Source organism: Phoenix dactylifera, chromosome 2, assembly GCF_051530095.1.
Source record: "Phoenix dactylifera cultivar Ajwa chromosome 2, Ajwa_hap1_PhDact_Kaust_v1.1, whole genome shotgun sequence".
Lineage (NCBI taxonomy): Eukaryota > Viridiplantae > Streptophyta > Magnoliopsida > Arecales > Arecaceae > Phoenix > Phoenix dactylifera.
The window spans coordinates 42189476-42204531 of record NC_143191.1 but is presented as its reverse complement, the minus strand read 5'-3'; the positions used below and the strand labels follow the sequence as shown (position 1 = coordinate 42204531).

At 36.3% G+C, this 15056-nt stretch overlaps 2 protein-coding genes across 2 annotated transcripts; one reads left to right on the top strand and one right to left on the bottom strand.

Moving 5' to 3' along the window:
• Positions 1–1015: 1015 nt before the first annotated feature.
• On the top strand, positions 1016–12406 carry LOC103712766 (uncharacterized protein At1g32220, chloroplastic-like). The gene is made up of 10 exons (XM_089929030.1): positions 1016–1813; positions 2851–2968; positions 3040–3128; positions 4238–4291; positions 4374–4431; positions 5868–5961; positions 8084–8163; positions 11611–11653; positions 11864–11955; positions 12027–12406. The coding sequence occupies exons 1-10, from the start codon at positions 1758–1760 to the stop codon at positions 12198–12200; spliced, it is 858 nt and encodes a 285-aa protein (XP_089785156.1). The 5' UTR covers positions 1016–1757; the 3' UTR covers positions 12201–12406.
• A 1188-nt stretch (positions 12407–13594) lies between these two features.
• LOC103712768 (putative B3 domain-containing protein Os06g0632500) lies at positions 13595–14706 on the bottom strand. Its single transcript, XM_088714697.2, has 3 exons — positions 14377–14706; positions 13947–14065; positions 13595–13828 (listed from the first exon to the last, which is right to left on the bottom strand). The coding sequence occupies exons 1-3, from the start codon at positions 14588–14590 to the stop codon at positions 13595–13597; spliced, it is 567 nt and encodes a 188-aa protein (XP_088570823.2). The 5' UTR covers positions 14591–14706.
• Positions 14707–15056: the final 350 nt, after the last annotated feature.

The window sequence follows — 15056 nt, the reverse complement described above, 5'->3', positions numbered from 1 at the left end:
TTTTGATTTACAAGCACCTGTTTCTGGAGCAACGTCATGTGCGACAAACTATAAGTTAATGTCAGCCGCTATTGCAACAAACGAAAGAGCCGTTTGAGTCTACGTTTCCTTGGTCGCAATAGAAGTTCTTTCTAAATACTTGATGCGTAGGAAAAAAAAAATATCTTTAAAAATTAATTTTTAAAATATAATAATTTAAAAAAAAATTAATATATAGATTGATTATAGAAAAATAATACATTTCAAAATGGCTTATGTTTGCTTAAGTATTTATTTCATAAGAAAGCTGTGTGAAATATCTGTTATATTCTTAATAAAGAAAAAATTATTATCCATAGATTTTGATGGCTTAAGAGTAGTTTAAAAAAAAATTAATTACTAATCGGTAAAAAAAATAGTTTTCTCATATTTCTTACTATTTTTTTTATGAAATATAAAAATTTTATTTCTATAAGAATGCTACTTTTCTTTTTTTTTTCTTTGAAAACCTCAACCAAATAGCCACCAAGGTGGTAGCCTAGTGGTACTGGGCAGCAATTCTAACCACAAGGTCCCAAGTTCGAATCGCTGCGGCGACGATTAAATTGTGGACCGGAGCTCACTACTTTGGCCACTGCTTGGACTTGTGGTGTAGGACCGCTCTTGAACCGCTAGTAGCCGGAGTGGTGCCGAGTGTGACGTACTCACATGTGGGACTCGAGCCAGAGCTCAGAGGAATAGCTGAGCCGGGCCTACGGGTGGGGAGGGTATGAGTAAAACCGGTCGGGGTGCCCAACACACGGCCATTTCTGCCCGCATCGAACATTCTCCTGGCGGGGCGGGGGCCCAGTGGGGCTGCTACGCGGGGGTGGGCTTGTCCCTTCCTCCCCCCTACCCTTTTCATTAGCAAAAAAAAAAAAAACCTCAACCAAATATATATATATTTTTTTGTTGACCATATTTTTTTTCTAGTCTTTTTTTGTGAACTAAACAAGTCTTAAGTGGTGTCTTGATGGGCACTTTGGACTTGATTGTGGAAGACAATCAATGGTGACATGGTGTACTTTGATTTTTTAAGTATTAGCATGTTGTGCGACCAGGCTTTTGCTGGGATGGCAAAGCATCTTGAATCTCCATCTAACTGGCTTCTGTTTTTCATTTAAATGTGTTAGTTGGATTGTCAAACATGTGCAAATCTCATATTTGCTCATGGTTCCTCCTCGTCATGATATAAAATTCATTACCATCCAAACTAACACAAATTATTTATTCAAAAATATTTTTAGGAAATTTTTATATAAAATTATTTGTAATAATATAGTATTTTTTTAATGCTATTTTTAAATTTTATTTTTTTACTAATCAAATATAGGAAAATATATTTTTTTCTACAATTACTTTTCAGAAAAATAATTTCTAGAAATTATGACATGCCCAATCAAACCAAGCTAAAGGAAAAAAAAAAAAGGAGATTCTTTGACTATTTTTATTTTGAAGTATCGGTGGACTTGGTACGTGCCACGTGTTCCTGAACTCTCGGTTCGGAAAGCTTAGACCAAGAGCCGAAACCAACCGCCTCGTGCTAAAATCGCGATGAAGAGTTTCTCGCAGGTCGCCGCGTAAGGTTTCCTTTTAAAAGTGAGTGACCAACTCCCTTCTCACTCGATCCCATTCTCTATCTCTCTCTCTTTGCGTTTTAGAACAAGAGAAGGTATCCGCAATTAGTCCGAGAAAAAAAGAGAAGATATCCACAAAAAAAAGACGAGGGGAATTCCCAGATGAGGTCGATCGTCTCGTGTTTGATCCACTCAAAGTCCTCCCTCTCTCGATTATAGTAAGTCCACCGTTCCTCTGGTTTTTCTATTTTTTTTTTCTATACCAGTTCTTGAAATTCTGATAGCTTGATTAATGCATTCTTTTGTATAAGAAAAATTATCAATACCATCAGATTATATCGAATAGTTTGTGCCAGAAGAGAAGAAGAAGAGAAGCAAATAAAGGAGGAAAAAAAATAATGGTGAGGGAACCATTTATCTTTTTTATAGGGCGGGCGTGTCTTTAGTCCCGCATCAATTATTCGCCAAGGAACCTTTCGGCTAGCCATTTTGGGTGAAATTCTGCATTGTAACAAATGGTACCAGAGCGAACTCGGCCCATAATCTATGTGGATTAGGAAAAACTGCAGCACAAGTTCATAAAGGCTGACCACAAGCTGATCGTAGTACTTATGGTTAGATTTGAATGGATTTGAACTCTTAGCCCGACGAGAATGTCGGAGCTTGAACGGAGAGAGTACGTGAGGACCCGTGCGAACGTATGTTTAGTCTTACATCAGGATTATTTGCCAAGAAGATTTTGGATACTTATACAAGACTAAGGAACTCAAAAATTATATTTCGGCTAGCTTTTTTGGGTGAGGTCCTGGGTTGTGACAACTGTCCATACCAAACAGTTGGAAAAATGCCTCCCATGATTTGTATGTGTAACCTCCTCTCGATGGATTCTATATGGTGGTTATTCAGAGTTGCAGTAGTAAGACAGCTTGTAGAGCTGGCTATATGGACATAAAATTGATCGAAAATTTTCCTGCACTTTCCAGTAATTACTGATCAAAATAGTTTAGTATACATGTTGCAAGCTAGCAGCTTTACCATCTAAACAGTTATGTACATGTTACTTCTCCAGTCATTTCAATATTAATAATTTTGGCAATTGTTTCACTTCCTGTTTCAACCTTGTGTCATGCTTTCTAGCCCGGCAGTGTAGCCTTCATAGTCTCATAATTAATATAGATAGATAGATAGATAGATAGATATGCATATGTACATATCTCTGATGCTCTTATTTAGATGTCTCTGTCATCAATTCCAGCATATCAGGTCTATTAAGATATGGAAGGCTACTGTCTACTGATTCTAATCGCGTAGATGAACCTTTTAAAGTAGAGGAAGCAAAGACAGTCAAAGTGCCACCTCCTCCATCAGATAAGGTAGTCTAGTGTGTGCTGGGTTTGTTCTGATAACCCTTGTCTAATTGTTCCTTCTTGGTGTATTGTTACAGTTGTTGGTATTGGGTGGCAACGGCTTTGTTGGTTCACATGTTTGCAGAGAGGCTTTAAAGCAAGGCTTGTCTGTTTCTAGTCTTAGCAGGTACTGTATTTTTTGGGAAGCACTTAATTCATTTTAGGGCTTTGCATCTTTAATGCTGATTAGGGTTGCATCTATTATCTTTTTTTTCTTTTAGGTAAAGTAAAAATCCCATAGTATGCTCCTGTATACATATTTCAATTGTGAGAATTCAGTTAGGCGCTATAATTTATGAAGATGCTTTGCTCGTCAAATTGCTTACCATAATGGAGATGGAAAAGAGTAGCAGGGTTGATCAACTGCGAACTTCTAGCTTGGAGTAGAACTTGCTGGTGATAAAAGGAATGGGCATGGAAAAAATGGAACCCCTTTTTCTGTAAAACAACTAGAGGAAATGCACCGAACAACTTTCTGGGAAATTATTATTAGCTGTAAGTGGATCTATTTAATATGTCAAAATTGGGTGGGAACTGGGAAGAACAAGGAGGTTCCATGCGTCTGATAAGCAGATTGTTGAGAGTTCAAGAATCTAATATAATGACTTTTAGGTACTATAAGATACTCCAAATTCTGTTGGAGTTGGTAAAGGACCTTTCCCTTCAAATTACCCCTCGTAAGCATGAATGGCAGAAAATAAATAAACTATTCTGACTAAAATATCACACATGGAAACATTGAAGGAATAGAAAACATATGGAAACATTGAAGGAATTGAAAACTAGGCTGCTGAAGCCTATTGGATTTTAATTATTTTTTATTGTTAACCCTGGATATAGGATATGGATTTTCTCTGAATTTGATACTTCTGACTCCTGCTGAACCCCCCCCCCCCCCCCCACAAAAAAAAAACAAACAAATATAGTTGGTTTCTTTTGTTCGATAGTTTTTTATATTTTCTTCTGTTGACTACTACTTCACTATTTTGCTTGTTTTGTTTCTGCTGTCCCTGGAAAACATATGTTTATATCTAATTTTAAATGTATTCACATTTCAAACTAAAATAACTTAATGTTTTTCTTTTTCCCCTTTGTTTCGGGGGTTGTTGGGGGGGGGGGGGGGGGGGGGGGGGGGGGGGCTTTTCTTGTCTAACATTGGGTACTTCTAGCATAAGGTATTTTAAACCTTCGAAGAAAGCCACTTGGACTATAAACATGCTTCCTTTTGTTTCTCAGATCTGGAAGGTCATTGATACGTGAATCATGGGCTGACAAAGTTGTGTGGCACCAAGGGAGAACATCTAATATAAGCACATTGCTTTGTTCTTGGTATCAAATTTTGGTGAAGTTTGAAACTTGTTTCTCTTTTGGCAGGAAACCTTCTTTTACCTGATTCATTGAAGGATGTTTTGAATGGTGTAACTGCTGTGGTATGCCATTGTTTGGTTAATACTTTGTTCTAGTTAGCATTAGTATCTTAGGAGTGTATCTGAACATCAGAAAATGGCATGGTGGTAGTTGTAGTTGAATAGGAGATGTTGTTGTTGGTGGTGGTAGCTCATTAGATTAGACACAAGATTTACAAGTTTTTGTCTTTTTTGTCATACTAGAGGCTGGGCATATGCAATGCACGTTGGTGGAAAGAACATAATAATAAAAATTCTGATCCCATTTCTTCTTAAAAATACTACTTCAAATAATTTTCAAGTACAGCTGATTTATGTGATTGTACAATCACTCCATATTCCATATTCACTCATATTTAATTCCTAATAGATCAACTGTTTCCTAATGTCATTCCTTATTTGATCCTGATTTCTCCAAAAAAAAAACATGTTATGACATTTAATTTGAAACTATTCCAAATATCAATGGTTTGTGAATTTCCTTATGTCACATCTTTCCAAAAAAAAATTTGGAATTCTAGAATCTGATGTTTTTTTAAAAACTTCTTGAATGCATAAGCAGTTTTTTATTTTAATTCCTAAAATAATTTCATTGGAATTTCCTAAAATCAATTTTGTAATAGATTTCTGGATTTACTTATATTTCTGATTTAGGCAATTTTACAATCGGTGGATATTCCATGTTCACTATATTTTTAATTCTTAAATCGGTTAGTGGTCCATTTTAATTCCTAAATAGATCAGCAGTTTGGCTCAAGGGCATTTTTTCTGGGTAGAATATTCCCAGATTTTGAAACTTGTATTTTTAATGAAGTAGAGATATTCTCCCTTGACCATAACCTTTATAGAGATACTTTTCAAATGTAAGATGACACGATGTCTATGAAGTAGAGATATCTGCCTTCAAAAGCAATGCCGAATTGCTGATTTCTTTGATTTGAATTGGAATAAATAATAATCAGAAAAAGTCGAGGTGTGGAGAAAATGTGCAGGGAGATATAGGGTTGGGTTTCTGGCCAGGTCGAAGAATCGGTGCAGATTCAATACAAGAAGCTTATCGGTTATGGATGTGATGCAACATCACTTTTTTCTGTACACATCTTACCTATTGGTGCCTGCATTATTATGTAATCACATGCTTCTGTTTATCTTGATCTATTATCTTGCTATTAGTCCAATTTTTTTCAGGCCTTTTCTTGTCTATGAAGATCTTGAGATGTTAATGTTACCACTCTCTCCAACTTTGTTGGGTTGTATTGTTATGTACAAAATTTAGAAAGAGCAGAACAAATTATGCGTAAACTTGTTGCAGAATGACCTCTTTATTTGTAATTTTTGATCTAAAATACGTGCAAGCTTTTAATTAAATAATGTTATGTATTTATTTTAGAGGCCAATTATATATCTGCGAATCTATTAAATCATGCATTATTAAAAAAGTAATACGGAATCTCTTGCAGATATCATGTGTTGGAGGCTTTGGGTCAAACTCTCATATGTATAAGATCAATGGAACTGCAAACATCAATGCTATCAGAGCAGCTTCTGATCAAGGTATTGAAATATTACTATCAGATATCATCTTTTGAAATCCAAAATTGGCTTTCAGAACATCAGAAAACTAAGGCTACAAGAAAGAGTATGGTGGAAGATTTCATAGAAGTTATGAGGTATTGGTAAATAGTTTAAGGAGATAGACCAGAACAACTGGGCTAAATTAGCTTACAGCTCTCTGGTATCAAACCTAAAGAATATGCGGCGAGAAAAAAAAAAGGAGCTTTGTGAATCATCACACAAAGTCAGCATCAATCCATTGGGAGGCTAATGCACTTTTAAGCCAAAAGGACTGGAAAAATTACAGATTGAATTTCAACTTTTTTGCCAATTAACAACTTGCATATTGTTGCTAAATTCAAATTTGTTTGTCAGCTTCTGATTTCTTTGTTTGTAAATTCTTTTCCTTTTAATTTCATTACCTTGTTCATTATTTTATTTTTTTTGTACATATTTCTGTCACTTCTGCCCTTATTTATTTTGTTCCATTTTTCCTCAACATCATGAGCATTGGCATCTCTTTTAGTTGCACGAGCATGCCTGGTTGGCATATTTATTTTCTTCATATTTTACCGTTAAGTCTTATGACTTAAGTCACATAGTCTCCAAAATAAATCTTATTTCTAGGTTCGGAAGACAAAAACATTCTGTAAAACTCTAACTTAATTTTGACATATTACACCCACTACATGATACTTATCATTTCATTATATTAACTTCATATAATGTTTTAGGAGTCAGGCTGATGTTGATAATTCATTGGATTCATTATCTTGACTACTATGATAACATATTACCCTTAGCATTTAATTCTTTGCAGTCCATCATTATCTACTGTCAAGCTTGAGTGAGGTATCCTGCAATTTTGTCTTTTTTTTTTTTTTAGGGGGGGGGGGGGGGGGGGGGGGGGGGGGTGGTGTTGCCATGTGTGTTCTATGGGACCAAGAAAGAAAGGGACTAAATCTTACACCCATTCTCTCTTTTGACATCTTACTTCCACTCTTATAGGTGAGACACCACCCACTGTGTGCCTGTCCTTCCCTCTTTTTCCCTCTCATGCACAGAAGTAGGTATCTCATTTCCTTCTCCCATAAGAGAGTCTCAAGACTCTGTTCACAAAGGTCGTCACCCTCTTAACATGAAGTGTATCTTCATTCATGCTTCAATCAGAAATCAATTGGCTACATCCAAGATGAAATTCAGGTCTCAGAATTAAAAAAGAAATCTTATTTTTATAAGGAGTCCTGGACTCCATTAATTAAATTCCTATTAATAACAAGTAGGCTTTTAGTTGTACTTCAGTAAAAAGTCAATAGACTTCACTGAAATGAGACCTCAGTCTCATAATTTAAATAGGATTTTAATCCTATTCTTCTAAGGAGTCCTGGATTCCATTAATATAAGTTAAATCCCTCTTCACATAAAGAATGCCTTCAGTCATACTTCCATTAGAACTTAATAGATTTCATTTAAAATGGGATTCTGGTTTCAAAATTCAAATAGGATCTCAATTCTTAATCCTATTTTATAAAGGAGTTTTAAACTAATAGAGGTAAAGTGCCTCTTAACTTGAAGTGGTCCCTTGCTTATACTTCAATAAGAAATCAAAGACTTAACCAAAATGAGATCTTTAATTTCATTATTTGGTGTAAGATATTTAACTTTGACTAAGAGTCTTGGACTCTATTAACAAAAAGAAACCAAAGGTTTTTAAACAATAAGTATGCCTTAAATTATGCTTCAAGAGAACTATAAATTCATAAAGACAAAAAATTTGGATGGTTTTAAGATAAAAGTAGGCTTTTACCCTTACTTTAAAAGAAATCTAAATGCTATTGACGATAGAATTTGATTCCAACTTCATTTTGAAGTCTTAAGCAGAATGTTATTGCTAAGATAAAAGTAATTGCCTCGATTTATGAACTGAACAAAATTGCATGAGAACCCATTAAATTCAAAGATCCTTCTCTGAAATAGATGGCTATATGATATCTTTAAATGCTAAACTGTGTACTCTTAATTTCATCGAATTCAAGAGTGTAATTTTAATTCCAAATTGATAATATGTACACCACTGGTTAGAAATTCATTTTCCCGGTACCTTACACCCTTTTTATTGCAGGTGTAAAAAGATTTGTTTATATCTCGGTTGCTGATTTTGGTGTCGCAAATTATCTTTTACAAGGTCATTATGAGGGAAAGGTATTTTTCTTTAATAATCTAGACATTTAACTGTATCTTTCTGGGGAACTACAGCAGTAAGTTTAGCTTAAGACACCCAAATAATTCAGCCACAAGTTTCAATTATTTGTAACTAAGGAAAAATAGAACTTGAGGTGTATAATCATTTAGACAATTGTCAATTATTTCATTGTTTAAAGTATTAATAAAAAAATGATGGATATTTGTAGATTGTTAATGAATGCTGACATCTTAGTGTATAATCTAAAATTTTTGCAGGTTGGCATGCTGCAATTGTTAGAGATTTCTAATGGACTAAGTTCTTGGAGTTAATAGTTGTTTGATCTATCATTCAACAGAGCTTGTAGAGCAGTAACTCTTACAAAGAAAGCCCATTTAATCTATATGTTAGAGTGGCTCTAAGAATCTAATTCTTTCAAGGAACTGACTTGATCTAAACGAGACCTGTAATGTCCAGTTCTAACAACTTTTGAAAATGATTTGTTTTTGGGTCACAAAAAGTTGGGACCTAGCTGAAACCTGATTCAGGTGAATCTAGGTTCCTGTCTGGTGGTTTTTCTTCGACTATAACTCATTCTTGAAAAGGTTTCAGTTGTAGTTCGATCTAACCATACCAGGTCACAAGGTTCGCCGTACCGGTACCGAACCCCGTACCGGTGCCGCACTAGTATAGGCGTACCGAGTGTCGGTACGGTACGGTATGCTCCGTACCGACCGTACCGATATTGGTGTACCGATACCGGTATCCATCGGTACGGGTACGGTACGCTCAGTACCGACCGGTACCGACCGGTACAGCAAACCTTGCCAGGTCAAATCTTCTAATGTTTTGAACTAAAGGATTTGATCTATTCTGACTCATTTAGCTTTAATAATGGAATCACCCGTAATTGGCCAGATATATCAAGCAGAAGTCTAAATAGGCTGAAATTGTACAAGACCCTGGCTTGATCCGATTGAATTGTGGCCTTAATAAATCTTTCTGATTCATCAGCTAGTATTTAGTTGATGCATGACTCATACTCTACTATTTAGGTGAATTAGAGGGCCTTCTTACAACTTGACGCTTCTTTAGTTAAATGAGCATGCTGTTCGCATTGACAGTGTCATCAACAAAGCCAATGACTCATATGACATCACTGAGAAAAGGGTCATATCTATAGATGACTTGTGGATTTAACTAAGCGAAATTTATAACTAATTTGAATGTTACATTTTGAGCTTTCAGATTTTTCTTTTCTATTGTTTTTTCTTACTTTGGACCTGTAGTGAAATAATTACTTCCCCAGCTCTCAACGTAGTATCTTATGTATGTTTTATCATTGTGTTGAACCTTATAGTGGAGTGGCTCAGGAACTTTAGCTATCTGTTATTTGGGGGCTCAAAATAGGAGATACCAATGCTACACAGATATGGGCATGCAGAATTATTTTAATTTCACAACCATGGTATGCATAATTGTTACATGATAAAATGCTGAAGTCTGTGATAAAGTGAGTTTCACCTCCGGTTTTCAACTTCTGACCTCAGGAATCTTTTTGGCAATCCTATATTGCAGTTCAAAGCAAACAAGCGGTTATGAATTGACGGTAATCAAACTAGACTAGGCGGTTGTATATTGTGGGCATGATTTTCAATCTCCTCATCATTATCGTTTTAATATAATAAATGATAACATTAGCCAGAATTATCAAGCCTTGTGCCCTATTAGTTTAGCAGAATACAATTAAAGTAGTAACAAGACTAAAAAAGCGGGCCAAAAAGAGAGACATTTCTTATCATTAATTGATGCTAGAATACTTAGGCTAGATTTCTATAGCACAGGATCTGTAGCAAGTAACATTATGATCAAAAATCACGAAAGTTGAAAAATTATGTAGCTAGTTTCCATCATTAAACAAAACAACAATAGTGTTTGTGTTTATGAATTGGGCTGGTTAGATAGTGGTTACATAGCATGTTCAGTATATGCACATGTTATTTGTCATGCTTTGAATGTTTGTCTTGTTAGAGGTATAGTCAACTTCAAACATATAAATTGGGCATTCCCCCTACTCCGGGTTTTGAATGTAATCAGCTTCTCTTCCCAGACCTTCACTACAAATTTGGACACGTACCATGAGAGATCTGCTCATCTTTTGCCAGTCACCATCAGTGGACTGAGCTATGAGCATGCCCTCTTTGAGTGAACAACTTCTTTGTGTCAAGTCTTTAATTTAAATGGGGACCTATTGGTGGTTGGCTGCAACTTATTTTGGTGGATATGGTACAAGTTTTAGGAGTCCAAGGATTCCTCATTAAATAACATCCAATGCTTTAAATTATCTTTAGAATTTATAAAGTGATTGCTGGAGCCCCTACCTTTTCTGTCAAAAAGAAGAAAGAGAGAAATGTCCAAATCGGATGAAATTTTGATGTTGGTATACAGATTGCAAAAATCTTCAACGTTACTTCTGTCTATTATTGTCCTGTGGAGACCCAAAATTCTGTCACTAGGCTGTTTCAATTCTTTTTCATCTTTGTGGCTCCAACTAACTTTATCAGTATGCTTTTTTCCGAGCTACTTTATGCAAGGAAATAATACCTTCCTTAATCCAGTCAGGTTCTCGATTGAGTTGATTTTGACAATTGATTCAAAATTGTGTTGTTAACGGTCAATATATCTTGAAATTTATTATCACTTGCTCTTCAGGTTGTTTTCTGTGGTTCTTTTTTGTTGTTAGATTTTATCTTCTCCGCCTTCTGAATCTTCTTGCTTCTTCTATTCATGTAGGCCAGCATGCCGTAGCTATTTTATAATTTTGTTCCTAGAATTTGTTCTTTGTCGTTGGTTTCTCACTTATTGACATTTTCAAGGATTTGGTTCTCACTTTTCTTATCTTGGACCTGTATGTTCTTGATACTTGGTCGCCTTGCATTTGCAACATGGTATAAGAACGGAAAAATAGATTTTGACACGCCAATAGATCCGGAATGCAGCTAATGAAGCCACTGTTTACTTATGAAGTGTTTGATTGTCAGATGCTAATGGTCAAGGATAATGTTGTTGTATGGCTGAATTATTGCATTTTAAAGAAAAGCACTTGTTCATGAGACAAATGTTGCAGATATTGGAATGCTGAGGTGGATGGATGAGCAAACAATGAAGGATACTGTTAAAAACCCATATACTGGATGTAGCTTAAACCCATATACAATGAAGGGTCATTATTGAAGTTGGCATTTATTTTTTTTGTTACATGGGTGAGATGCCTACATGGTTAATGGACAGAAAAAGGTACAGTATGCTTGTAGCCTGTTGTTAGCTTTCCATGATTCTTGGCTTGCCATTTGTTAGTGTTTTTTTTTTTTGTGATGTAATTATTCATCTTCCTCATTTTGCCACTTGTGATATTACACTTGCTCTGTAAGTTTCATTCATGACAAGAAATTTCATTTATGACACAGAAAGATGCTGAAGCAGAGCTGTTATCAAGATTTCCCTATGGAGGTCAGTTTCCTCGATCTTAGATGTCTCGAATTCAAAACTTACTCTTTTTCCAGTTTTTTTTCTGTAGGAATCATCTAGTAATATATTCAGAAATTCTTTTAGTTCATAACGAGTGAGGGCTTTCAGGAGCCTCACAGTGCACTGCAAGCATCTGAAGAACCTTATGATTGCTTAAGGAAGAACAAACATGTCATAGTTTGTCTTTTACAGGAGTTATGCTGAGGCCAGGTTTTATACATGGGACTCGCCAAGTTGGGAGTATGAAGATACCTCTAGGTGTTATTGGTTCACCACTAGAGATGGTAAAATCTCTCTCTCTCTCTCTCTCTCAAACTGTGAACACTTGGAATCACAAGAGTTCAATTGTCTTCAGGTTCTGCAGCATGTGAAGCCACTCAGTGGAATTCCGCTGGTGGGTCCTCTTTTCACTCCTCCAGTGAATGTCACCTGTGTCGCAAAGGTTGCTGTGAGAGCTGCAACAGATCCAGTGTTTCCTCCCGGCATTGTTGATGTGTATGGTATATTTGGCTACAGCGAGCAACAGTGACCTCTCCCTTGCAGGAGAAATCAACACTACCAACTCAAGGTTCAAATTTACTCGTCCTTCCCGCACAGGGCAGAGTGGATGATAATTATTCTGTTCATCAGATTCTGGCCAGGCAATAAGAATGCATGAGGCTCTGTGTCCATTTTGGTGCGTTTTGGTGTAAAAATAGCTTTTGACTGTAAGGTTTGGTTATTAAATTGGCTTCCACACCTTGGCTCATGTCTTACCCTCTGCCTGCAAGTTGGTCCATAATTGTATGGTTTGACTTGTGACTTCCTTCTTGGTTGGCCATGGCCAATGAGATAGCCCACTGTGGCCGTTGATTTTTAGCTACTTTCACTCAAAACCATGGGAGGGAAGGAGGTTTATACAACACTTATAAACATGGATCGGGCTGGATATAGGTTAGAAAATTCTGTTAACCCAAACCCGATTTGTTCATTAAACAGCCCATCCATTGTTAAATGGATTAAACATGCTAAATATTGCCATCTCTATTGATAAATGGTCGTGTCTTCAATCCATGCAACTGATAGTTATATTCTTAAATCTATTAGCAGTCTAATTTAGGGTGGAAAAATTGCAGGGTTTGTTTTTGCAAGAATCATACTTTTCAGCATGATGCTGGACAAAAGCAGCATTTAGGTTGGTTAAAGTTATTGACAGTAATTTTATATTTGAATCAAATTAAGAAGAGCTTGCGAAGCTATTGTTGTAACTATTTGGAGCAGTTTGGGTTTGAATTGAATAATCCAATTGTCCTAATCAAAAATTTTATACATCTGGTCAGCTACCTCAGGTCCTTCATTACGGTATATCACTTATGGGGATCGAGAAAGTTGCTAAATTCCGCACTTCTAGCTAGCGTTAAGTTCTCCCAATTGACAATCTTTGCCATCAAAATTATGAATTCAGCTTCGTGGAATGATTGCTAAATTACAATGTATTCTTCCGAACGTCATCCCCAAACATCCATCACATCATTTAGAGAATTGCTTGGAGCAAATGTTGTTATAAAAATTGAAGGCAAAAGTGAGGCAAAAGAGTGCCTCCCACTGCTTTGCAAAAGTGACTTGCATTTCTTAGATTAAGAGATAAATTGACTAGTTTACTGCAAAAAAAAAAAAGATAAATGCACTAGGCTTACATCAACTTCAAAAGGTGGCTAGTTGGACCGGTGGGAACTATGAAGATGGCGATCTATACCACGAAGGAAGACCTTCCATGCAAGAGTCTAAATATATGCAACCACAAATAGAAAAGTATTCCTCATTACATACGTAAAGAGTTATAACAATGGATAAGATGAAGGACGTTCAATTCCCAAAGTATTTTGCGCGTTCCGAAAGCGTTTTGCGTTTGATCTTATACTACGACTAAATACTCGCTGAGATTCAACGTCTCACAATTCGGACTCGCATTACTTTTTTGGATACAAGCTCGAAGATGCATTTATCTCCTTCTTTCAAGTCGTTTCCCTCGGAGAAACACCTCCACCCCCTCCCAATGTAGCCTTCTCGAGAACCAAGGCGAAACAGCGCAGGCCACAGTCTCTGTTTCCGATCCTTGAGGGTGATCTCACACTTGGTCGTGAGGCCATTCGACAAACAAAACGCCTTCGGAACAGCCTGCAGCAATTGTTAGTTCAAACAATGTCAAGAGACCTTCCCTAGTTTCCAGGGATGATAAATCAAACAAAACTATTTTTCGTCCAAAAATAAAGAAATCAAAAGGGCATATACTCACCATGCGCATAGAAGTAACATTGTAAGGTCTAACGATCCTTTCAAAATACGGCACTCGTTTCCTACGGTTAGGGCACTTCCTTCTTGATGACTTCGACCTCCCCTTCTCAACTGCAATATCTAAATCGCATTTTTTGCGTGCAGAATTAATTAATACGAACTCATGGTTCAAAAGGGGAAAAAGTTAAAACGCAATTTCTTTTTTTTTTTTTTGTTGATGTAAATCGAGGCAAAAGGGCCACTCGGATCTATTAAAGATTAATCGTATTTACCACAAAGATGAGAGTAGAGATGGAGCTAAATGGCTCCAAGTGGCTAATAACCATTTGCAGGAAAGAATCTCATCCAGACCAACAAGCAAGAGTATTCATTGCTTAAAAGTTCTAAATAATTTTTAGTTTTAAATGCAAAAGTATAAATAAAAAGATTACCTTTTGGAGCATCATCAAGAATTTCATCGTCGAGGTTAACTTCTTTTTTGTCTGCAAACTTGGAGGCAGTGGAACCGTACTCTTTAAGGCATCCGCTATTTTCGAATATCTTGATGGTGAAAACCATATTTCCTTGGTAGAGAAACACTAAGAAGTGGCCCACGCTTAAACCATGAGCATTTGCAAAGTCCTCCCAACCACTACCAAAGAACATCTCGCGTCCTTCTCGCTGAAGATTGACATGCCAAAACTTGCCAAGAGGGCTCAATATGGTGGCCTCCCCATGATTGTCGTTCGCCAGATGCTGCCTGAACTTAGGAGGAATTAACTGCAAAGAGATTAAAGAATAGGGATTAGAAACTAAAAGGCAGAATAATATTTTTTTTCCGAAATGTCTGATCTTTTCCTCTTAAAAATTGATATAATGAATGCTCCTACTAGTTTTGGATGAGGCCGCTTCTTCTTACGAGAATCAACATTTTCTATCCTAATTATCAGATACTTCATTTGGAGCCATTTAGCTTCTTTTTCTAGCATTTGTTCCTCTCCTCCTTCGCCCATGTAACTTACCTCTGTTGTAAATATGATTAATTTTCAATAAAAGTCGATGAATCCCTCTTCTTCTTTTTCTTCTTTTTTTTTTCTTTTTTGCCTTTTTTTTTTTTTTTTTTTTACATAAA

Bases quoted from the DNA above. Each gene is read 5' to 3' on its own strand.
- LOC103712768 (XM_088714697.2), bottom strand. From the start codon at position 14,590: ATGTTCTTTGGTAGTGGTTGGGAGGACTTTGCAAATGCTCATGGTTTA. The intron at 14,066-14,376 runs GTAATCTTTTTA...AATGCGATTTAG, and splicing joins TCTTGATGATGCTCCAAAAG to ATATTGCAGTTGAGAAGGGG. The intron at 13,829-13,946 runs GTGAGTATATGC...CAATTGCTGCAG, and splicing joins ATGTTACTTCTATGCGCATG to GCTGTTCCGAAGGCGTTTTG.
- LOC103712766 (XM_089929030.1), top strand. From the start codon at position 1,758: ATGAGGTCGATCGTCTCGTGTTTGATCCACTCAAAGTCCTCCCTCTCT. The intron at 2,969-3,039 runs GTAGTCTAGTGT...GTATTGTTACAG, and splicing joins CACCTCCTCCATCAGATAAG to TTGTTGGTATTGGGTGGCAA. The intron at 11,956-12,026 runs GTAAAATCTCTC...AATTGTCTTCAG, and splicing joins TTGGTTCACCACTAGAGATG to GTTCTGCAGCATGTGAAGCC.